The sequence below is a fragment of the Apiospora kogelbergensis genome (genome assembly GCF_038363985.1).
Source record: "Apiospora kogelbergensis strain CBS 113332 chromosome Unknown utg000003l_segment0_segment0, whole genome shotgun sequence".
NCBI classification, from domain to species: Eukaryota; Fungi; Ascomycota; class Sordariomycetes; order Amphisphaeriales; family Apiosporaceae; genus Apiospora; species Apiospora kogelbergensis.
The window spans coordinates 567,181-588,522 of NW_027117420.1; the positions used below are offsets into that span (position 1 = coordinate 567,181).

The window sequence follows — 21,342 nt, forward strand, 5'->3', positions numbered from 1 at the left end:
CTACCAACTTACCAGTTGCTCTTCGAAGATGGAAACGTATCAACGTATCCTGTGACTCTCACTTTGCTCTTACCAATGCTGATGTCCCTAGTTGTCGTTGGCTGAAGGAAATTCTGGCCAGGTTCTAGGGAAAGGTGAGATATGTATGTCAGAGCTTGAGCTTTGCTCTTGAGAGGCTGCTCAAGGTATGGCCTATAGAAGGAAAGAGAGTTTGACTCTGGTAAAGCAAAGTCGTATGTGCTAGTGGAAATCTGAATGCTCGTGGTGGCCTTGGGTAGGTATGAAGGTCGGTATGGTACTGGTTGAGAATTCATATTAGTATGGGAACCGGGAAGTTGAAAGTCGCATTGGGTCTTTTGATAGATGGCCTACAACGAGTAAAGCTGCTCTATCTCTGGGTATTTCAGGATGTATAATGTTGCTCAAGGGTCTTTTGAATCGATTATCGATGTATAGAAGAGATTGTTAATGCGTCTTGGGTAGTCTTATCATGATACAGGACAAAACTTCAAGTCCAAGGAACGGAGGGTGAATGTAGTGTGCTAAGGATGGGCTTAGGATTTGGGGAGGAAGAGAACAAACCAGCGGGGAAAATACGTCTCGAAGTTACTGCTTAAGTAACGTGAATGATTAGGTGCTCTGGAAGCAACAAAGTCCACGAAGCATCGACTTTTTTACAGTAGATATTTTCGTAACTGGGCGGCGTGCTTGGGAAAGGTCGAGGGGGGTCTCGAGGTACATGAAACGGTGGGTTTTCCTTTCCGTGCTTGTTCCGTTCCTGGTAAATTAGAAGATTCAGCTTCAAACCGTTAACCAAAGCAATGGGTATAGCTTACAAGTTGGTGACTTTCTAAATACTTATCTACGCCACCGAACCAGTGCTCTGTTCGGGTGGTGAGTTTTGCCTGAGCACAGATTGGGGGCACTCTTCGTATACGATAGACAGTTAGTAGCCTTCGCCGTATGCTCCGCTCTAAGGGAGTCAGCAAACTTGGCATCAAATCGATAGCCAAGGAAAATGATATAACTTACTGGTTGGTGACTGTAGATCTTGTACGCAGTCTAAATTGTGCTCCGTTGTGGTGAGAAGTGTGTCTGCGTTATGAGCAGTCGGCCTACCGGTAATGATATATAGTTATGAAGAGTAGCTGAGGAAGGGGAAAGGCTATTTTTGGATAGAAATTTTGTTGTATTTCGAGGTTGGGTGAAACTGCCGAGTTGGATGGAGGGAAGGGAAAAAAGAATGAAAGGTGCGAACTGAGAATTTATAGGCTGCGGGTCGAGGCCTGGTCTAAACTCGTGGGAAATGTGAATACTGTTCCAAGGCAGCTTGCTGAAAAAACATAGCTCGTTTTGCGTGAGAGTGACGCATCAAAAAACGAGAAACTTAGGACGTTTGAAGCAATCTAAGGCTCCCGATGTCAGAGCTCGAAGGGGAGTGATGCCCTTGGGTCTTCAGGAAACAAGCCTGCGTCAAGGTGAGCTTGCAGCTATAGCTCATCGATATGAATCGTTGGGGCACCGGTGGGATATGTATCCAAATATAATGGATGAAGTGATGGTCGTGCGATCAAAGGGCGTTGGGAAACGCAACGTCGAACAAATGATAGTGATAGATGATGAGAGATAGGAGAGCTCACCTGGGGTATTGTCATGACTTTATGACTGACTATTCGATGCGTGTTCCACAATTAGGGCTTAGTAGAGGAGCCCCGGGGTGTGATAACTGATCGAATGGACAACAATCAATCCATCTAATCCGTCCTGGGGTGATATTTTGGCACGATATATCAGTGTGGTGGCTCATGGGCAGAGGAGCGGAAGTAGTACGACGCAAGCAGGACCAGACTTCACTCAGAGTACCAGAATGCGAAAGACAGCATCACAAGAATAACTCTTCATCTTCGTATTAATAATAGCACGTAACTTGTCAATTAATACTTATAAGCTGGCATTTCGTGGTGGTCATGTCAAGCAGTCAAACTCGGCCCAAAGCCAGACCATATGAGGCCCGGATATCAACCGGCTGGCCATGCGTAGCTCACAGCAGCAACACAACCTTGGTTCGATGAAAAGTGAGAAGTGCTACTTCCACTAATCTCTCTACTAGAAACCGCTATGATAAAGCCACACAAGTTGCTTCTGGCACTTGTAATCCATCACTCGAATGGACTTCTGGGCCCCGGCGGTTTGATACCACGAGCCATCAAGAATGAGGCCAGACGATACTCAAACTTGGCGAACTGTGAGGAAACTTTGGTTAGTCCATGAAGCGAAAGGAGTAGCAGCTTTCAGTATGTAGTAAATCAAAACAAAAGGAGATAATGCCATACTATGCTCTTGTGGCTCAGGGGCGCCACGCCGTCCTTGATCCACAGGCCCCAACTGCCCATCATGTTGGCCAACATCATATCCGTCATAAGGCGGTCCCCTACAATGGCGACCTGGCTGGGGTGCGTGACACCGGTCTCAGGGTGCTTCTGGAAATAGGCCATAATCTCGTCCTTGCAGCCGGGCTTCTTGGCGCGGTGTGACAGAACGGTAGAGCCGGTGATCTGCTCCAGCTCGACAGCTAGCTTGCCATCCCGGTCGTGGGACATGGCTCCGGCCGTGTTGGAGACGATTAGGAGTTTGCGTCCCGGGTACTCCTTTTGTAGCTCGCGAAACCGCTCCTTAATATCGTCCAATTAACGACTGAAGGTTCATTGGTCGTTCAGGCCGCTCCGATTTCGTTCAATCCCACAAGGAAGAGCAACTCACAACATAAGGGGGGTGTATCTGATTGGTCTCGGGGTACGCGAAGCAGTCATCCTTATCTAGGACCACTGCCCTGATCTCCACCTTCCTGCCGTTCTTCTCAAAGGCCTTCTCGAGTGGCAATGGGAGATCATTGAAGGTCGAGACAGTGGCATGCGGAAGACATAGCGAGGGCTTGGCCAACAGCTTGAACACATTGAGAGCCCCTGAGAGGTTGAGATTCATGACGGCGTCGGGGCTTGTGTGGGGACAGCCCGCCTGTCTCCGTCTGGCTGGAGGGAATAGCTGGACGACCGGCGTAGCAAAATGCCGGGGTGTGTGATGTGATGCAGGAGTGTGAATGATCAAAGCCAATGGAGCGAGTGAGCTTGGCCAAGTGAGCAGCTCTGCATCTGATAAGCCAGCAAGCAAAGAACAAGCATTCACTCAGCGCCCATGTCAACTGTTTAGTGGGTCGATGGTTGCTAGGGGCCGAACTAGGTGGTCGAAATACAGGCCTTCCAGGTACCCGCTGCAGCACTTGCATGCATGCGCCTTAACGCGACTACGCGCAACACCAACTTTGTCTTTGACGCCTCTTGTTATATGCGATTGCCCAGAATATCTGAAGCCCACAGCACATATTTGCACTTGCAACACGAAGACGCCATTGAGCAGACGCCCAGCGAGGAGAACCTTGGCCACCGAATAGCACCACCGCCGTCACCTAATGGCGCCGCGCCGCAAAGCGAGCCCTGAGCCGGCAAAAGCTGCGCCTGTCAGGCAATCGACTCGGAAGAGGACATTGGCAGAAAAGGTTGCAGCGAACGGCAATCAGACAGATGACAAGCCCGCTGCACAACCGTCGCCCGCAAAGCGGCCCCGAGGAAGACCAACGGCGGCCTCAAAGCAGCTCCAGAACGAGAACGCAGCCCAGAAGAACAAGTCAATCTACGACGTGCCCTCGGACGACGATGCGGTTGGGGGAGGAGGTTCAAATAAAGATAATAAAGCGGAGACAGTCGCCGACGAGGTTGGCGTAGCAACAACACCGAAACGCAAGGTCAAGACCCAAACAAGCCCGGTGAAAGCGTCGGCAGGAAAGGGCGCCATAACAACACCGTCCCGAGCATTGCGGTTCACGAACGGTGAGACCCCGCAATGGCGACGAAACGACCGCTCCGCGCGCAAAAAGAGTGCTAGGGCCCTGATTGAGCGTGTGGTGGCTGGGGATGCCAGCGACGAGGACGAACAGGAAGACCTAGCCCACGAGATTTACGACTCGAGCCAGGACGAAGAGGAAGAGGAGGAGCTAGACGAAGGCGCCCAGGGGGTCCAGCAAATTGACGAATCCGAGGGCGTGGCGACGACGCCGTCTAAGAAACCTCGAGGTCGCCAGAAAAAGGAGGTTTCAGGAAAGAAGGGGCGGGCCCGCAAGAAGTCGCCGACACCCCCCGCGATCTGCCACCGCACGAGTTATACTTTGCCCAAAACCGGCCTGGTGCCTCGAAGACGTCCAGCAATACGCTGGCATCGCTCGAGCTGCTCACTCACGAGGAGTACTTCTCCATATTGCACCAGTCTAAAGAGCACCACGCGGGCGATATCGAGTACCTGCAGTCGTGGCATACTGAGTCATTCGCCCAATGGTCCTTCGAGTTATCAGAAGGGTTCAGCATATGTCTATATGGCTACGGCTCAAAACGGCCGCTCCTACACAAGTTCGCTAAGTTCTTATACGACGAGGCGCCCGACCACGAGACCAGCAAGATTGTCATCATCAACGGATATGTACGCTCCACCTCGATCCGCGAGATGTTGGGCACAATAGCCGGCGCCGTTGAGCCGTCGCATAAATTACCTGCCGGTAATCCATCCGTCATGCTGGATAGCTTAAAGGCGCTCCTGTCTTCTCATGATGTCCAAATTACGGTTGTCATCAACTCCATCGATGCCATTCCGTTACGCAGAGCCGGCACACAAACCATTCTGGCCCAGTTGGCTTCTCACCCGCAGATCCAGTTGATCTGCTCCGCCGACACTCCCGATTTTCCCCTACTCTGGGACAGCGGCGTCCGATCTGCATTCGATTTTGTGTTTCACGACTGCACAACATTCGCACCTTTTACTGTGGAGATCGACGTCGTCGATGATGTACATGAACTACTCGGGCGTAAGGCCCGGCGTGTGGGCGGCAAGGAGGGTGTCACCTACGTTTTGCGCAGTCTGCCCGAGAACGCCAAGAGCCTGTTCCGCCTGTTGGTTGGTGAAGTTTTATTGGCGATCGATGAGGAAGGCATTACTGGCGGGGAGAACCCCGGTGTCGAGTATCGCATACTGTACAACAAGGCGGTCGAAGAGTTCATTTGCAGTTCGGAGATGGCTTTTCGTACACTGCTCAAAGAGTAAGCATTCTCTCCGAAAAAAGGGAAATAACACAAAATAATGAGTACTAACCGACTGTAATAGATTTCACGACCATCAAATGATTACCAGCCGGAAAGACGTACTGGGCACAGAGTTGCTAAGTTTACCCTTCCGTAGAGAAGAATTGGAAGCGATCCTGGAGGATCTGATGTCTTAATTATATATTTGTAACACGAGCGCCATAGCTGCCACAGTTTTGGGTCCATGGACAGTGAGATTAGATAATGATACCCTTTATTGTAAATCATACATTATTGGTCTTTTTGTAGGCGTACCATATTTGAAATCACTCAGCCTGTCTCCGAGATCTCGTCACTCTTCTCATCCAGCTCAGCCCATTTCGTTTTACCATCCTTGATGTCCAAACAGCGTCTCGAATAGAAGATATGCATCCTAAGATACGAATCAGCCTCAATTCCGAAAGGAACGAGAATCATGGGTTGGGTTTTGGTACTCACGTTGGTTCAAACCCCTTCTTGGCCTCCTCGTCCTTGAACTTGATGATAGCGGGAAACATCAACACCATGTTCCGCCCCTCGTCCATGATGGGCGCGTGGCAGTACGCACAGCTGACCTTGCAAGGCAGGTCGTGGCACGTGTGCTTCTTCTGCGCGTGGTAGAAGGCTAGGCCCTTGGCGCCGTTTTCGAAGTGCAAATCTTCCTTGTGGAAGATGGCAGCCCATTGGAAAGGAGCGCCTGAAAGGAGGAGATCGCAATGTCAGCGAAAGTCTCTATGTAGAAATGAAAGTGAAGAGGGAATACGTACCATGTAAACTCTGACAGTCGGTGCAATGGCAATACTTGGACGCCAGGGGCTTGTCCCGGCTCAGCCAATACTTGATGCGGCCGCAGTTGCACTGAGCTTCGTGGACCTTCTTGGCGTGCTCGTTGCGGCCCTCGGTACGGTAGGGGGCCGATCGCGCCACTCGCTTCCCCTCCTTCTGCTTCTCCGACTCCTCGTCTGCCTGAGTCGTGGTTGTATCGTGCTTGCCCTCGTGGCTGCTGGCGTGGTTGGGGTCTTTCTGATCCTCGCCAGTCCTCTCGGTGGATTCGGGCGTCAGCTCGTGCGGCTCCTTTTGCTCGTGGTGGTGGTGCTGCTTCTGCTTCTTTGAGGGGGACTGGGGGTCTGACTTGGACTTCTTGGCGGGCATGTTGGTGGTGATAGCAGCAGCAGTGCTAAACCCAGACCTGTTGTTTAGGTGATAGGGGTAAATGTAATCGGGGTGTACAACAGGAAACGAAATACGTATGGGAACTTTTTTTGATTGTTTGCTATTCGTAAAGACTGAAGCAAGGGAAAGAACTGGACTATATTCGCGATAGGAATAGTGACGTATGTTACTGGTGCGACTTGTTAGAGTTCTGAGACTGCTTCTAGTACTAGAGGACATGTTTCCTTTTAGAGGGAGAGAGAATCCTTAGAAAATCATTAAAGGGCATGATGTCCTTATGGCTCAGCTGAGCCCGATCATAGAAGCTCCAACCTCCATTGCTTAGAAAAAGCAAAGTATAAGCGAGATCCTACAAAAGCGCACCGAGTAGGTGTATTATCATGAGAGGGAAGACGTAAGTGCGCAATATGTACGTGTAATCCATTTTAGTGTGTCCGACCCTTTGGGCCTCTGGGGTAACAGCAAGCAGCGGCGGACCGTCACGACTTGATTCCATCTTTCCACGACATATGCGACTTAAAAAAGAAACAGACTGTCAAGGGGTATGTCACTGTCCCGGAGCTGAGGCTCCTTATCGTGGGACGACATCCGATCTGTGGGGTATACACGGGATGATCCTAGCCCTGTGTGAGCTCGCATGCAGGTGCGTCAACCAATCATGGGGATGAGGTTTGCGAAGCTGGGGGAGCTCGCGTGTTCAGGGCCATGCCGTTTAACACCTTAATCAGGTCATTGTAAGGTTTTATATATTTAGTTTAGAGTGTAGTCGCCAGGTAAGATCACTCATACGTCAACATCTACCAGAGCGTCAATCGATTTTATATAAATTGGCATTGCTATGCTGTGGCTCTCAAAGTCCGACGGCGGGCAAAAGGAACAATGGAGATTGTATTTCCTTACTCGTGATGATGATTCATCGGGGCTGCTCTTCCCGCAAAGCAAAGTCTAGCGTTCTCTCCTCCATAAGGAAAGCTGCTGGGTTCAATCGATCGGGTATCTGCCGATTTGGCAGGCCATAGTATGTATGTATGCCATTTCGGATCGGAAAGGCGTTTGACCTACAACTGCACAGGCTTGCGAAAGAAAAGGAAGAGGAAGTCCAATTGGCATTGACCTATCAGCCAACTGTGCCTATACTTCATTGCATTGCATTGCCTTGTGGTGGTTTATTGCTTGTTGGCGAGCACGCTGATGGCGCCGCGCAGGATGATAAGCCCGCCTGACCAGATTATGGGAGGTCACAGGGCGCAGGTGGTCACAGCTGACACAGACGTCATTTCTGTCCGATTTTGGCGGCGCCTAACTTGGGAACTTCGAACTTCGGGATTTCGACGAATCGCACAGCTGCCAAGATAAGAAGAAGAACCAAGACCACGGATTCCAGGTCTGATCTCAGATCCATAAATCCACCGAGCTAACCAAACCTACCATCAATACGAAGACGGTGGCATCTCAAGATGAACCGTGAAGACCATGACATCCAGGCGCGGTGATACCATTATCACGCTTCCCAACGACAGCAACCAAAAGTATGTGGCAGGAGGAGGAGGTCCCGGACCCGTCATCCCAACGGATGGCATGCTGCCAGAAAAGCAGCCGCGGAATAATGCTGCCACCGCCGCCTCGGCCGCCTCGGTTCGGGCGTTGACCTCGCAGGCCATCGCCTTCTACTTCCGCGCGCCCGTCAAGGCCTTCTTCCGGACCAGGGTCGACTACCTCGCATATGCGCGCTCGGTCCACAACGCCCAGGTCCAGCTGCATCGCCCGCTGGGGACTGACCGCGCGACGTCCAGGTTGACCGCCGCCCTGCAGCAGACCTGGACCTGGATGCGCGCCACCACGCCCGGCGTGCTCACGAGCGCCGTGCGTCACGACGGCTGGGCCGTCATCCCGCACCAGGTGTTGCCGCCGCTCATTGCCAACGTCAGCGTGGGTGCCGTGCTGTACACCAGCTACCTGCAGATCCTCGGCCACCTGCATCCGGAAAGCGGAAAGGGGAACAAGCGCGCCTACCCGCCGCCGGAGCCGCTGCAAACCTTCACGGCCGGGTTCCTGGCGGGCAGCATCCAAAGCGTGTTGGCGGCGCCCTTGGACGCGATCCAGGCGCGCTACGACCATCGAGATTTGATGCCGGCCAACGGCAAAGGGAGGCCGAGGAGTATGTGGACTTTCAGCGCCGAGAAGCTGCGGGAAATCGGTCTGCGGGGCATCTTTGCGGGCTGGGGTTTGAGCTTCATGAAGGACTCCATGGGTAGCGCCGTCTTCTTCACGACCTTTGAGTATGTCAAGGCGCAAGGCTACTACAACTTTGTGCGGTGGTACTACGGCGGGCTGAGTCAGGAGATCGTGGATCTTCTTGCCATGAAGCGCCCATCCAGCAAGGACGCGATGGTGGCGCGAAGCGATCAGAGCAAGTACGACGAGAAGCCAACAGTGATCCGGCCGCATTACGCCATTGAGCCCGCCTTCTTGTTGTTAGCCGGCATCGGCGCCTCGTTCGGGCAGCAGATCCTGCTGCATCCCCTTAACCATATCCAGGTCCAGCACTGGGACCACCTGGAGGAGCTGGACGCCAAGGCGACGCGGCTTAGGGAGTCGCACGCCGCGAATCCGGATAAGCCGCGGCGCAAGTGGCGCATGATGCGGGCGTACTACCACGCCTACCAGGAGACGTGGGCGCAGCTGGCGGCCGAGGCAAAGACCGAGGGCATCAGCCTGACGCGGTGGTTCTACCGTGGCTTCTGGTGGAACACGATCCGGCAGGTGCCCAGCACGAGCGCCGGGCTGATTATCTTCGAGCTAGTGCGGCGCAAGTACGGCATGGGCGGCGAGGAAATCCGTATCACGAAGGACGGATACGATATTCTTTTGACATGAGCGCAAAGGGCGAGAGGGAGGGACCATCAATGTTGGCGTTGGTGGCGTTTTTGTTTTGTTTTAGTAGAGCCACCACTCCTGCGAATACAGGCGATCGATCGCATGATCACATTGTATATATAGACTACTAGAACACTCTACTGCAATACAAGAGGAGCAGCAACAAACAAGTTCCACGCCCCATGGACAAGAGAAAAGGGTTTTAATTGCCATTTCTAATGTGCAAGGTTAACAATTGCTAAAGCGTAATTTACTAACATATTTTATTTTCGCATTAGTTCGTGATGTCGGGCTTTGACTTGCAGTGATCGGCTTTTGCATGCGGATACGGGATTGTACATGGCATGATGACGAAGCAAAATGGGCCGGTCTCTTGCTCCTGCGAAGCCGTTAGCGTCCGTCCACGCAGCTCCAACACCTCCGAATTCATTCATAGCTCTTCAACAGCAGTCCACGTGCCGGCGTTGCATCCCATTGCTGCATCCTTCCCAATACATCTTTCTATCCAGCAAGCCCAAACTCCGTCAAGCTGTTTCGAACACCGAGTTGACACTCGACGACAGTCAGCTCCAGGTGTAGTGTGGGCTCACTGGTGTACCATTCCCTCACAATTCCACGCTCTGCTCTCTTAGAAAAACGGAAGACAGGATGAAGCCCCACGATGCCCTGAACGCCTCCGATGTCACTGAGGCCCAATGGGAAGCCACGCGTGGCGCGGTTATCGGTGCCGCCAAATGGGGCGCTGCGTCTGCCGTCTTGGGCGCTGCTGCGTATGCTTTCTCGCCCATCTATCGGGGGCTGACTATTCAATTCAAAGTGTGAGTTTCTAATACCTTTTTCTTTCTTCTTTCTTCCATGTCCATTGGTCTCTGGCCTCTTGTAGATATCCAAATGCTGACTTGCCAACCGCAGATACATCCAGATGTCCGGCATGATCGTCGGCAGCATGATCGAGGCCGACTCTCACATGCGGATGTATGAGCATCGCGTCCGCATGCAGCGGCAGTTCGCCCGGGACCGCGCCAAGTGGGAGGCCCTCGAGAAGGAGTTCGCCGAGGATGAGGGTGGCCCGCCGCCGCCGCCGAGGCCAAAGCATCTACGTGAGGCGGAGGCGGAGCTAAAGGGCAAATAGGGGGGTCATCGTGAGCCAATGGAAGATGTGAATTTCGATTGCCTACTTTTTGATGTCATGTATAAATGAAATATAACCCTTGTGTTTTAGCACGACTTTCCGGGATTGGAGGGTTTACGGGTTTGTTGCGCTGATGTATTACTTCAATCTCGAGCCTCCTTTCCGAGATATTACTGATTGGCACTTGCTTCGCCCTTGGACGTACAAGGAATTGTAGAGGCTGTACTATCATGATGATTGCATTCATATACGTCCCTCAACTCGTGAGAAAAGACAAACGTAACACATTATCGCAATGTTTCAACTTCATCCATAGTTCTATCAACGTTCAGAAGACCAATCAGAATACCAAATTAGGTGATGATGCTTTCTTAAACGCGATTTATCTACTCATCTATCTGAGGAAGAGGTATCTCAGAGATCAAAGCCAAGTACATAATCATTAAACTCGTAAACGCCATGCCATGCAGAGGTTTTTCTTTAAACCGTTTCCCACAACCCCTCAGAATTTGAACATCCACATTCCCTCGTCGGACGCAACCCAGTTTTACGCACGCGGCGCCTCGAACCGCTTGGGGTCCATGTTGATCTTGCACAGCCTGGCCACGCAGCCGCTCAGCTGCAGCAGCGTCTGAACACCGTCGAGAATCTTCATGTGGGTGAAGCCAATCTCCTTAATGAACTCGAGCTTGCTGTGCTCGCTGAGGGTGGGGATGGTCTTGGTGACCTTGAACATGGTGCTGATGATGTCGTGGCTGGAGTAGCCCAGGTTCCAGAGCTCGCGCAGCGTATCGAGGGCGCTGTCAACTTTACCCTCGTAGCAGGCCTTGAGCATGGCCTGGACCTTGATGGGGTGCGGCGAGTCGACGACCTTGAACACGTTGTCGCCGCTAACGAAGCCGAAGCCGGCAAATGTACTCTGCAGGTTGTTAATGGCCTGCCGCATGTCGCCCTCGGCGCTGAAGACGAGCGCCGCGAGGCCGTCGTCGCTGTACTCGACCTTCTCGGCCTCGATGATTTGGAGAAGTCGCTTGACCACCTGGCTGTCGGTCAGGCGGGCGTAGCGCAGGATGGCGCAGCGAGACTGCAGGGGCTCGATGATCTTGTTGCTCTGGTTGCAGGCGAAGGCGAAGCGGGTCGTGTTGGAGTAGATCTCCATGGTGCGGCGGAGGGCCTGCTGGGCGCCGCTCGTCATGGAGTCGGCCTCGTCGAGGATGACGATCTTGTGGCGGCCCGCGGGCAGGGTGACCTTCTTCTGGGCGAAGCCCTTGATACGGTTGCGCACCACGTCGATGCCGCGCTCGTCCGACGCGTTGAGCTCGAGCACCGCCTCCTTGTAGCAGTCACCCAGCAACTGCCGCGCGAGGCAGAGCACGCTGGTGGTTTTACCGATACCCGGCATGCCGCTGATGATGACGTGCGGCATGTTGCCATCTTTCGCGATGATCTTGAGGCGTTCGATGGTCTCGGTGTTTCCGACAATGTCGTCGAGGAATACGGGCCGGTACTTCTCTACCCTATTCGATTCGAAACCCGCCGGTTAGTTCTTGTTCGGGCGCAGGTGCAATGAAAGCTGGAAAGGGACCCGTTTGCACTCACCAGGGCAGCTCATAGTTGACGGCGCCATTTGTCGCAGCAGTCAGCGCCTTCTTGGCTGCTGATGTTGACGACTCGCCGACCTCTTCTTTGGCTTTGGGCGGCATTTTCGCTTGTTGTGACGTTGGGCTGTGGTGGAATATGCCTGGTTCTGAGCTGGCGGGTGGATGAAATAAAGAGTCCAGGCCAAAAACACTTAACGCGGTCTGGAGCTGGTAATTTGTCCCGCGACGCGTCGAGCTGGAAAGGTCGCCCCACCAACCAGGCTAGTTGGTCCCGATTGCTGGCAGCCACACCTTCTTGCTTCCACTGCCCGGAGAACGGGGGAGAATAGCAGCTGTTCGAACAAGTTTATTATTTATCTACCATGCAACCTTGGCATCTCTCTACAGCTCTACTCTATGTCCGGTAGTCGCCGTTAATAGTTATGTATTCATGAGAGTAATCGCAGGTCCAGTATGTGGCCTTCTCCTTGCCTGTTCCGAGGCGGACCAGGATCTCGAGGTCCTCGTGCTCCAGGATCTGCGCCGCCCGGGTCTCGTCCACCATCTCCGGCTCACCGTCCACAAGCAGCTTGAGTTCGGGGCTACCATCCGACGGGATGAACGAGACGTTGGTCTTCTCCGGGATGATCTCGGTGATCTCGTTTTCTGCCGATGCACCGGGCTCGGTGATCAGCGAGTATCCCGTTGCGCACAAGATGCGTCCCCAGTTGGCGTCCTTGCCGTACAGGGCCGTCTTGACAAGCGGCGACCGGGCAATGGTGCTGGCGATCTTACGAGCGCCCTGCTCGGACGACGATTCCGTAACCTTGATGGTAACAAACTTGGTAGCGCCCTCGCCGTCACGGACAACGAGCTTGGCCAAGTCGGTAGAGAACTCGGAGAGAACGGTCTGGAATGCTTGATAGTCTTCTGAGCCGGAGCTGGAGACCTCATTTCCGCCTGCGGCACCATTGGCCAGGAGAGCGACGGTGTCGTTGGTCGACGTATCACCGTCAATAGTGATGCTGTTGAAGGACTTGTCCACGGCGTGCTTGAGCAAACCTGGCATCACGGAAGAGGCGATGGGTGCATCGGTAGCAATCACACCAAGAAGCGTAGCCATGTTGGGGTGGATCATGCCTGCGCCCTTGGTCATGCCGGCGATTCGGTATTCTACTGAGGGAGAAGAGGGAAGGCTGAAGCTCTTGGAGATAAGTTTGGGGAACGTGTCAGTTGTGCAGATAGCTGTTGCGCATGTTAACCAGTGATCATGAGAAGTTCCTAGTTTCCCATGTGCTACGGAAACATTATCCAGTATCTTCTTTATAGGCAGCCTAGTACGTGTTAGTCAAGGAGTCATTGGTTGCACGTCATGGATTCCACTCGCCTCTGTCCGATAACGCCAGTACTCATGACGATAGTCGCCTTGTCGGCACCCAGTGACTTGTCAGCTTCGGTAGCCATGGCTTCGGCATCTTCCAAACCGCCCTTGCCCGTCACGGCGTTGGCGCATCCCGAATTAATGAGGACGCCCTGGAGTCCCGCATTGTTTTTCTGCTGGAGCAGCGAGCGGCTGAAAGTCACGGGTGCAGCCTGGAACTTGTTCTTGGTGAAGACGGCAGCCGCGGCGCAGGGGCGATCCGACGTGATGAAGGCAAGGTCCGGCTTGGTGGTGTTGCTGGGCTTGACTCCGACAACGGTGCCCGAGACCTGGAACCCGCGGGGGTACGTCCCGCTCGTGGGCACGTACTTCTTCTTCGCCGCAGGCACCGTGCCGCTTGCGGACGCGGAATACGTTCGCCTGCCCAGTTGGACAGGTAAGCGGCGAGTGAGCATCAACATTTTGGGAGCCAATTGATATCGTGAATGTGTTCTCTGCAGGAGAGCATCCTTGAGTCACCTCTGTAGATCAGTAGTAAATTTGGCGGTGTATCGCGGCAGAATCGCCCGGTGTTGACCGGCGACGGGATGCATCGTCAAGAGGCATTGCTTAATTTCCTTGTGATAAACCGAAAACCCCAGAATGCCGTGCTAATTGGTTGGGACACGTTGGATTGCTTCCCACATTCAAGAAGCCGCCTCTTTATGACAAAGGCACCAGATTTCCAAAGGCAACCGTCATTTCTTTCTTTTGGAAGGACGCCGCGGAACGTTTCTATAAGGAGAAGCACCCCTGGCTTCCTTAGATATCGCATCATTCGCAGCTAAGAAGTTGGATCTTTTGGTACCTAAGCTGCGGGCTAGTTCAGTCTTATTGGGAAGTGGCACGTGTACCATGCTACGGCCGATTTATCCCTAGAGCACCCTGCGGTTGCCAGTCAGATGGCGGTAGAGGCTCATCTCGACAGTTCCTTGATGGCTTGACTAGAGTACCCATCGGTATCCTCTCAGACGATATAGTCGGATGGCTAACATGCGCAGCTGTTCACTTGAGTAGCTTCTCGAGGTCTGGGTCCGCGGCACATGCGGTGCCGTTATGCCAAGCCCGGCCGCACAGGGCGCAGGTGTACTTCATGTATTGGCGGCATGTTGCGAAGCTGCCGGCGACGATGATATTGCTCGGGATGGGCTCTTGAGCTCCTGTGCCGTTTCTCCGTACCTGTGTGCTGGCAAGGAGGAGTGATCTTTCTGCAAGGGATCGAGGGGCCCCTTTTTCACTTGCCAAATCCATCCATTATTGCGTCAAACCTCGAGCCTCTTTGTTGGCATCTACCCTTTCTGGCTCCTTGTATGGGCTACCAGCCTGGAGACCGTCATGCAACGTCTAAAACTCAGACCCAGAATGACAACGACTCACTTGGATGCACAACATAAATACCAATCCTGCGAGGATCTTGCTTGTTGCTGCTGCTCCACCGTGAATCGCGTCAATCTGGGGAACGCTTTTGGGCCCCGCGATACGATGTGTCATTGCGTGCTAGTCCCACTGGCCCAAGTGCCCAACCTTCCTTTTAAAATTCGGACACCAACCATTTCATACATGGCGAATAGATGTTGACCTGAGAGCCCGGTCTCGGGGGTCATGGGCGTGGGAAACTCGGGGCAGCAAGAATGCGACGGCAACAGGTAGATAGATGTTGAATTTGGTGAGAAAGGCATTCATTTATCCAATCACATGGTGGACAGACAACGTGACCATTCGAGCCTCGGGTCGGTGAGGATTGGCGGTGGTGGTACCTGCACCTGCAGAGCGCCTAAATGACATGGGGGGATCTTTCCGAGGTGTCCAATGTTCCCACATCTCCCGTGCGTAATCCCAATCCTCTCATGTCCAACCAGCCATTCAAAAAAAGAAAGAGAGAGAAAAATACGAAGAACAGATCAGTCCAAGTTTGAACCCGGCGGCGATAGAACGACAGCATTCTGATTAGCACAGCGCCGGAAAGTAGAAAGCCCATAAGCTGATCGCACTAGCTTACTTGGGGATTTGGGAATACCAATCGGGCACTAAGTAAGGCGTTGCATTGGGTTTTGTCACTTCTTGATCGCTACAGACAGACCAGGGGTCAACAAACCGGCCAGCACCACAGGCAGGAAACATGTCACCGCAACAATCGCCGCCGCCGCCGCCGCCTGCTGGGGACAACAGCAGCAGCCGGCTCTCCTTCCAGGAGTACATGCAGCTGGTCCCCCTGCCCGAGCAGCCGCACGCGTACGGCACGCCCAATGGACAGCCGCAGCAGAAGCGCTACATGAGCCAGCGGGCGTCGTGGATGCCGGGCATCGACCTGCCCAGCCCCATGCGCGAGCACATGACCTTCAAGGGCGCCGCGTACGGCGGCCACGTCTACAGCCAGTCCGGCCTCGCCGCCTCCCTGACCTTCGCCGAGATGCGCGAGAAGCTGATCAAGGCGGGTAAGGGAAAGGGACTCAAGGGCAAGGTCTTTGGCATACACGTAAGCTACTTCTCTCTCTCTCTCCCTCTGTGTCTCTGGGATCTGCCAATTACTTCTTCCATGACAGCCAACCGACCATTCTGACCAATTCCAACAGACAATACACGGGTACTTCTCCGAAGCCGGCCTCATCGACCGGCCCTTCATCTACGAAGTGACGCCCGTATCAACAGCCAACCTGGCCTTCGCCAACTTCTCCGTCACGGCGCGGCAGCCCCAGGCGGCTACCAGCAGCCCCTCGGGCGACCACTACCCGCTGACGGACGCCGTAGCCTCTCCACTGGGGCCCATCTGCTTCACGGCGCTCGTGTCGTTCCGCCCGACCAGCTCGTCGCAGGTGGTCACTCAGGAAGACCCGCCACAGCAGCGCTTCGCGTCCATCCTGGGGTCCCGCCCGCCTTCCCAGTGGGAACCCGCGCCCCTCGTTGATATTGACCGTGTCGTCGCCATGCTGCCGCCGGGAAAGAAGCGGGGCTCGGGGGGCTTCCCCTGCGTCGACATGAAGAAGGTCGACATGCGGGAGTATAACGAGGGCCGACCCTTGCACGAGCGCCGCGAACTTATTCTGTACCGCCGGATCCTGTCTCCCGAGGAGAAGAAGAAGGCGGAGAAGGGCGAGAAGGAGGAGCCCGACGCCCACATCCTAACGCACGCCTTCGAGGCCGATCGTAACGGCCTGCTCATGTGCGGCAACCACGTCGGCTTCGGCGACTCGCTGGCCCGCGCCGCGACGCTGAGCTACTCGTTCGTCGTACACGTGAGCCCCGAGGAGGCCATAATGCGGACCCCTCAGCCGAAGCAGCGGAAGCGACACCAGCTGCCGCCACCACCACCGCCGCCAGAGCAGCACCAACATCAGCATCATCATCAGCGGCCATCAGTACCACTATCGTTGATCGAGGGTATCAACGGCGTAAGTCATGGCAAAGACCACGAGGACGAAAGGAAGCGTAGGGAAATACAGGAGAGATACGCGAGAGCAGAAGAAGAGCGACGGAGGGAAGAAGAAGAAAGGCGAATGCGGGAGGAAGAAGAAGAAGCGAAGAGGGAAGAGGAGGAAGAGTGGTGGATCCAGGAAGCGACGTTTCCGCGCGTCGAGGCGAACCGCTGCGTCGTCATGTCCAAGATCTGGAGCCCGCAAGGTAAACACGTAGCAACGGAGTATCAGGACGGCATCATCAAGAGCTCGCTGGGGCGTTCCAAGGGGGACAACTGGAGTAAACTATAATAGGAAGGCATGTCAACGAGGTTTTCGGCACTCTGCGTACCCGAAGGGAGGGAGGGGACGCAGGGAGAGAGGTAAAGAGGGGTTTTTCATTATTCATTTCTTTAGCATACAGCATAGCGATACCTACCCTACCACATTCGAAACTCATAGTCTTAGTTCCTAAATGTATATTGCCCATCAATCTCCTCGATTCATAAGAGTGAAACCCACAACATATGAAAGCGGCGACGGTGAAGCATCAAGGGCAGGTCGGAAAGAGAATTGCATGTATATAATTGATATTTTGTGCTTCATTGCTACCCTTAGGTTTTGAACTATAGTTGCGCATGTCTACCCATAATGATAGCCACTAAAACATGTCCGACCATCCCCTGAACTCCTCGCTCAATAATCAGGATATGTACTTTTCTACCCATATAACCTTTCCCGTTATATACAGTAGCAGTCGAGCAGAGAAAAGGAAAATTGTGTCTGATATAGCTATATTCAGAGTCGCCATTACTACCGTGGCGGGCCCGCAAAGATCACCTTGATCTCCTCTGACTCCACGGGGCTCCCTGTATTACTGCCTCTCTTCCCCTTATTACCGCCTGCTGCATTCCCGCCGCCGACCGAAACTTTTACCGCAGGCAAGCGGCGATGATTTGCGCCAACAGCGCCAACAGAAGGCCGTGGCGGGAGGGGGTCCCAACTCCGCTGCGATTGCTGCTCCCAGGCTCGGCTTAGCAGCGGGCTTGCTGTTGATGCTGAAGTGGGGCTCGCATAGGAGGTGTTGTTGTTATTATTGTGGGCGATGCCGCCGACCTGCGGTCGTGCAACGCCATAGTCGGCCGGGTTATAAGTGTATGATATCGTGGGCAGGAGCTGGGCCGTGCTCTTGGTGCTGACCGCACTCGCCGGGGTAGCCGTGTCGACAGGGGAAAATCCCTTGGCCTTGGGCGAGGTGGAATAATGTACGTGGTCCGGGACGGTAGGTGCCGACGTCGTGATGTTTTGTAGGTGGTTCGGACCCCCGCGGCCGTAGCTGCGCTCCCCCGCTCTAAAGCTGGAGCTGGGTGCTATGGTCGGCGACCAATAGGGGGAGACAGAGTTGGAGGATGCGGAGTTGACCGGGTTGGAGCCGAGGGGCGCCGCCGCCGCCGAATTCATATATGGCGTCTGATGCTTTTCTTCCTGTATGACGGAGTCTGCCAGATGATGAAAGAAATTGGGCGACCGCGGCGAGAGGTGAGTCTGGCATCGAAACGACAGGGACGAAGCAGGGCGGTGGCCTTGCTTACGCCGGCTGTTTGGCGCGTCGCCGTTCAAGGAGGCAGCGAGACGCTGGCGGCGATTTCGCCGTGTGCGTTGGCGTACAAAAATGAGCCCGGTAATGCCCAGTAACAAAACCGCACCCCCAATGGCAATACCGACAAGGGCCGGTGTTGCCAATGCAGGCTTCTCGTCACGCGACGAGGATGACGCAGAAGTAGGATCAACCATTCCGATAATGGTGGACGAGAATACAGTGCCGTTCAGCCCGACCGCGGTACCAGGCGCAGGCTGCTGCGTGCATCCTGCCTGCAAAGCGACCATGTAGTTGGCCAGGTACTTCTGGCCTTGGGATGCCGATACGCAGGAGATGCATTTTTGAATGGGTATGTTGGTGTTGACCATGGCACCGCCATCAGCGGCGCAAAATCCGTACGGTTCCAGGCTTCTGGCATTGAGTTTGTCACCGGTCAAGGCATTCTCAAGCGCGCCGCATGCCGTAGACGTCGAGCATGGTGTTGACTCAACCTCCGTGGCATTGGGGAAGCCAAAGATGCAATGGTCAAACGTATATCGGAGATTGTCTGCAAGTGTGTCCTTGTTAGAGTCTGTATGTGTACGTATTTGTTCTATGCGTGCGTGCGCATATACATATAAGTCAGGGGGCGCTGATGAAACGTACAGAGAAACCACCCTTGGTCCGATTCAGAGCCCTGGGAGAAAGTGCTGTCTTGAAGACAGCTGAGACACCTGCGGAACTTTTGCCCGGCCGCCGTGTTGGCATAGTCCGTATCGTGGCAACTAATGTCTTTGTTTGAGGTGTTTGATGAGTTTGGATCAGAATGATCCAAGTCGTTCGAGTCCACACAGACCGAAGCACATGGCGAGTTGGGCGTCACTTGCAATGGACTGCTGAAATGAAGAAATAAAAATAATACAGCGAGAATAGAAGATAGTGAAGCCATCGTGCCGAAAGACTCTTCTTTAATCACTTAAAACGCGGAGGCTGGGTAAAGATCGTTGGGGGCGAGACGGTATATTATATTAAAAAATCGTAGTTGGTCGAAACAACATGAAAATGCCAGCCTGCTGGGAAGATCTATGCTGTGATACTGGGGTATAATATGAAGAGCTTAAGGAAAGGAAACAGAGCCAAAGATAGAAACGACAGGCGTAGTAGGGTGAGGAGCGTAAGCTGCATATCGACAGTAGAAGACCGGAGGGATATGTATATACTTGTAGATGAGGAGTCTGGGAAACACGACTGTATCATGCCACGTCTAGGTCGTTCCATGAGGGGGGATACTATTTCTGCCACTACATCCGCGTTGCCGCTCTCATGTCGTCAGTTGCACCAAAGGGTTGCTGGTGGTGCGGTAAGCGTGGTACTGCAGAGCTCGTCACCCACGACGAGCCGCCCAAGCTACTGGACTATTGAAATATTCCCGGCTGACCACCACACACGATTTTGCGATGGTGCAAGTACGATACCGGGAATTTTTTTTCGAATAGTCGACGGTAGTGCCAGATGTTCCCCCGAAAAGGAAAAAGAGGTGCATGGGCTCTGGATGTGCTCTCGTGGAACGAGCCAACCAGATGGGTGCTACGGAGTCTGGGCGCATTTTGAAGCGCTGTGATTGCACCGTCGGCGGTCCTAATTTGGGCAGACAGTTCAAGTTGGGTCGCGGGCGGTTGCAACCTCAGAGGCCTGACTGTGAGAGGCCAGCCCCGGAGTTCTGGGCTGCCACACCGTCAATCAGCGTAAGAAATCAAGGCCAATGAGAATCGAGATGTGCCTTGCTCCTTTAGGCCTTTGGACGCAACCGGCGCCGTCCGCCGGCAATAGGATGATGATGATGATGGCCTGCATATTGTAGGAGAAGCTTCTTCCATCGTCCCAAAAGCACTTCTGCACAATAAACCTTTGAGATCAGATCAGACCGATGGCCAGCATATCGGGAAACTCTGCTCATGCCCATGAATATGATTGATTGCTACTTCCGAATAACGGACATCTGGTGCAATACGGACTGCGAGCCGAACAAGAAAAGGCCCGTCTCCGTTTCGGGGTGCATTGGGTGCATTGGGCGGGCGAATGAAGAATTGTGACGAGTTGGATGCAGCGTGCATGCAGGATACATACAGAGAGACAGAGACAAGAGACGCAGACGCAGACGCAGATGCAGCTGCAGCTACAGGACTAGGTTAGGTTAGGTTAGGTTAGCTGCTGCTGATGCTGTTGGTGCTGTTGGTGCTGTTGGTGGCTGCTAGACAACCATCAAAAGCGCTTATTTTTAGGTCGCCCATCGCACGCACTACAGGACACATTCAGCGCCGACTCTCCACTATGCATGGCCCATCTTAGATCCCTTTATCCCGTGAGGATGTCTTCCCCTTATTGTATGTCTATCATGTGCCTTTTCCTACTGCGACGACGCGACCTCCCTGCTGGATACTGACTTATCTTGACGTCGCAATCGCTTAGGACACAACAGTGATCTAGCGCTTGTGATGCTGCAGGCGCGCTGATAGAAACGCGACGTATCTCAATTCGCTGGTTGGACGACGTCCTTCGTGGATAACTGTTGTGTGTGTGGTTAAACTTTCGTGTCAGCATTGCCTTAGATGTCGGACATACAAGATCGCCTGCCAGAAGTTGTTGATGAGACGAGCCGAGAGTGTTGCAACACCTCTGACCCGCTTATGTATTCGAAGTAGGGTCTATCAATATGGGTATATAGGGTTATTCTTCTGTATCATGACCATAAACTCCGTAATGAACCGCCGCGCTCAACCATGGCGCGACCACCGCAACGCATCAAGAGCAATAAACCCCTTATATGAAAAGCCCGCCGTCTGTCCAAGGATTCGCGCACCATACGCCAAGCCCCCGGATGACCCCAACCAAACCCTGATTACTAAGATCATTATCCTCTCTTTAAAATGTATAACCTGTAAGTATGCCCATGATTTTTCCAATAACGCCTCCCAATGCAATGCATCTATTGCTTTTCCCCCTTGTTTATTGCAGATGAACGCCAAG

At 53.6% G+C, this 21,342-nt stretch overlaps 10 protein-coding genes across 10 annotated transcripts; 4 read left to right on the plus strand and 6 right to left on the minus strand.

Annotated features, from left to right (window-relative positions):
* Positions 1-2,159: 2,159 nt before the first annotated feature.
* On the minus strand, positions 2,160-2,982 carry PG998_004864 (HAD superfamily phosphatase; the record flags this gene model as incomplete). The annotated part of the gene is made up of 3 exons (XM_066871682.1): positions 2,160-2,243; positions 2,334-2,672; positions 2,761-2,982. The coding sequence occupies 3 exons, from the start codon at positions 2,980-2,982 to the stop codon at positions 2,160-2,162; spliced, it is 645 nt and encodes a 214-aa protein (XP_066731779.1).
* A 484-nt stretch (positions 2,983-3,466) lies between these two features.
* PG998_004865 (uncharacterized protein) lies at positions 3,467-5,320 on the plus strand (the record flags this gene model as incomplete). The annotated part of the gene is given in 3 exon segments (XM_066871683.1): positions 3,467-4,237; positions 4,249-5,141; positions 5,206-5,320. The coding sequence occupies 3 exon segments, from the start codon at positions 3,467-3,469 to the stop codon at positions 5,318-5,320; spliced, it is 1,779 nt and encodes a 592-aa protein (XP_066731780.1).
* Positions 5,321-5,453: 133 nt separating this feature from the next.
* On the minus strand, positions 5,454-6,314 carry PG998_004866 (uncharacterized protein; the record flags this gene model as incomplete). Its single annotated transcript, XM_066871684.1, has 3 exons — positions 5,454-5,556; positions 5,622-5,859; positions 5,930-6,314. The coding sequence occupies 3 exons, from the start codon at positions 6,312-6,314 to the stop codon at positions 5,454-5,456; spliced, it is 726 nt and encodes a 241-aa protein (XP_066731781.1).
* A 1,494-nt stretch (positions 6,315-7,808) lies between these two features.
* On the plus strand, positions 7,809-9,212 carry PG998_004867 (uncharacterized protein; the record flags this gene model as incomplete). Its single annotated transcript, XM_066871685.1, has 1 exon — positions 7,809-9,212. One exon carries the CDS (start codon positions 7,809-7,811, stop codon positions 9,210-9,212), a length of 1,404 nt encoding a protein of 467 aa, XP_066731782.1.
* A 648-nt stretch (positions 9,213-9,860) lies between these two features.
* Positions 9,861-10,344, plus strand: PG998_004868 (imidazoleglycerol-phosphate dehydratase; the record flags this gene model as incomplete). The annotated part of the gene is made up of 2 exons (XM_066871686.1): positions 9,861-10,030; positions 10,125-10,344. The coding sequence occupies 2 exons, from the start codon at positions 9,861-9,863 to the stop codon at positions 10,342-10,344; spliced, it is 390 nt and encodes a 129-aa protein (XP_066731783.1).
* A 547-nt stretch (positions 10,345-10,891) lies between these two features.
* PG998_004869 (activator subunit) lies at positions 10,892-12,047 on the minus strand (the record flags this gene model as incomplete). The annotated part of the gene is made up of 2 exons (XM_066871687.1): positions 10,892-11,861; positions 11,944-12,047. 2 exons carry the CDS (start codon positions 12,045-12,047, stop codon positions 10,892-10,894), a joined length of 1,074 nt encoding a protein of 357 aa, XP_066731784.1.
* A 292-nt stretch (positions 12,048-12,339) lies between these two features.
* PG998_004870 (uncharacterized protein) lies at positions 12,340-13,766 on the minus strand (the record flags this gene model as incomplete). The annotated part of the gene is made up of 2 exons (XM_066871688.1): positions 12,340-13,242; positions 13,308-13,766. 2 exons carry the CDS (start codon positions 13,764-13,766, stop codon positions 12,340-12,342), a joined length of 1,362 nt encoding a protein of 453 aa, XP_066731785.1.
* A 583-nt stretch (positions 13,767-14,349) lies between these two features.
* Positions 14,350-14,835, minus strand: PG998_004871 (uncharacterized protein; the record flags this gene model as incomplete). The annotated part of the gene is made up of 3 exons (XM_066871689.1): positions 14,350-14,552; positions 14,613-14,667; positions 14,722-14,835. 3 exons carry the CDS (start codon positions 14,833-14,835, stop codon positions 14,350-14,352), a joined length of 372 nt encoding a protein of 123 aa, XP_066731786.1.
* Positions 14,836-15,463: 628 nt separating this feature from the next.
* Positions 15,464-17,048, plus strand: PG998_004872 (Acyl-coenzyme A thioesterase 8; the record flags this gene model as incomplete). Its single annotated transcript, XM_066871690.1, has 2 exons — positions 15,464-15,820; positions 15,918-17,048. 2 exons carry the CDS (start codon positions 15,464-15,466, stop codon positions 17,046-17,048), a joined length of 1,488 nt encoding a protein of 495 aa, XP_066731787.1.
* Positions 17,049-17,549: 501 nt separating this feature from the next.
* On the minus strand, positions 17,550-19,264 carry PG998_004873 (uncharacterized protein; the record flags this gene model as incomplete). The annotated part of the gene is made up of 2 exons (XM_066871691.1): positions 17,550-18,907; positions 18,982-19,264. The coding sequence occupies 2 exons, from the start codon at positions 19,262-19,264 to the stop codon at positions 17,550-17,552; spliced, it is 1,641 nt and encodes a 546-aa protein (XP_066731788.1).
* Between the last annotated feature and the right edge of the window lie 2,078 nt (positions 19,265-21,342).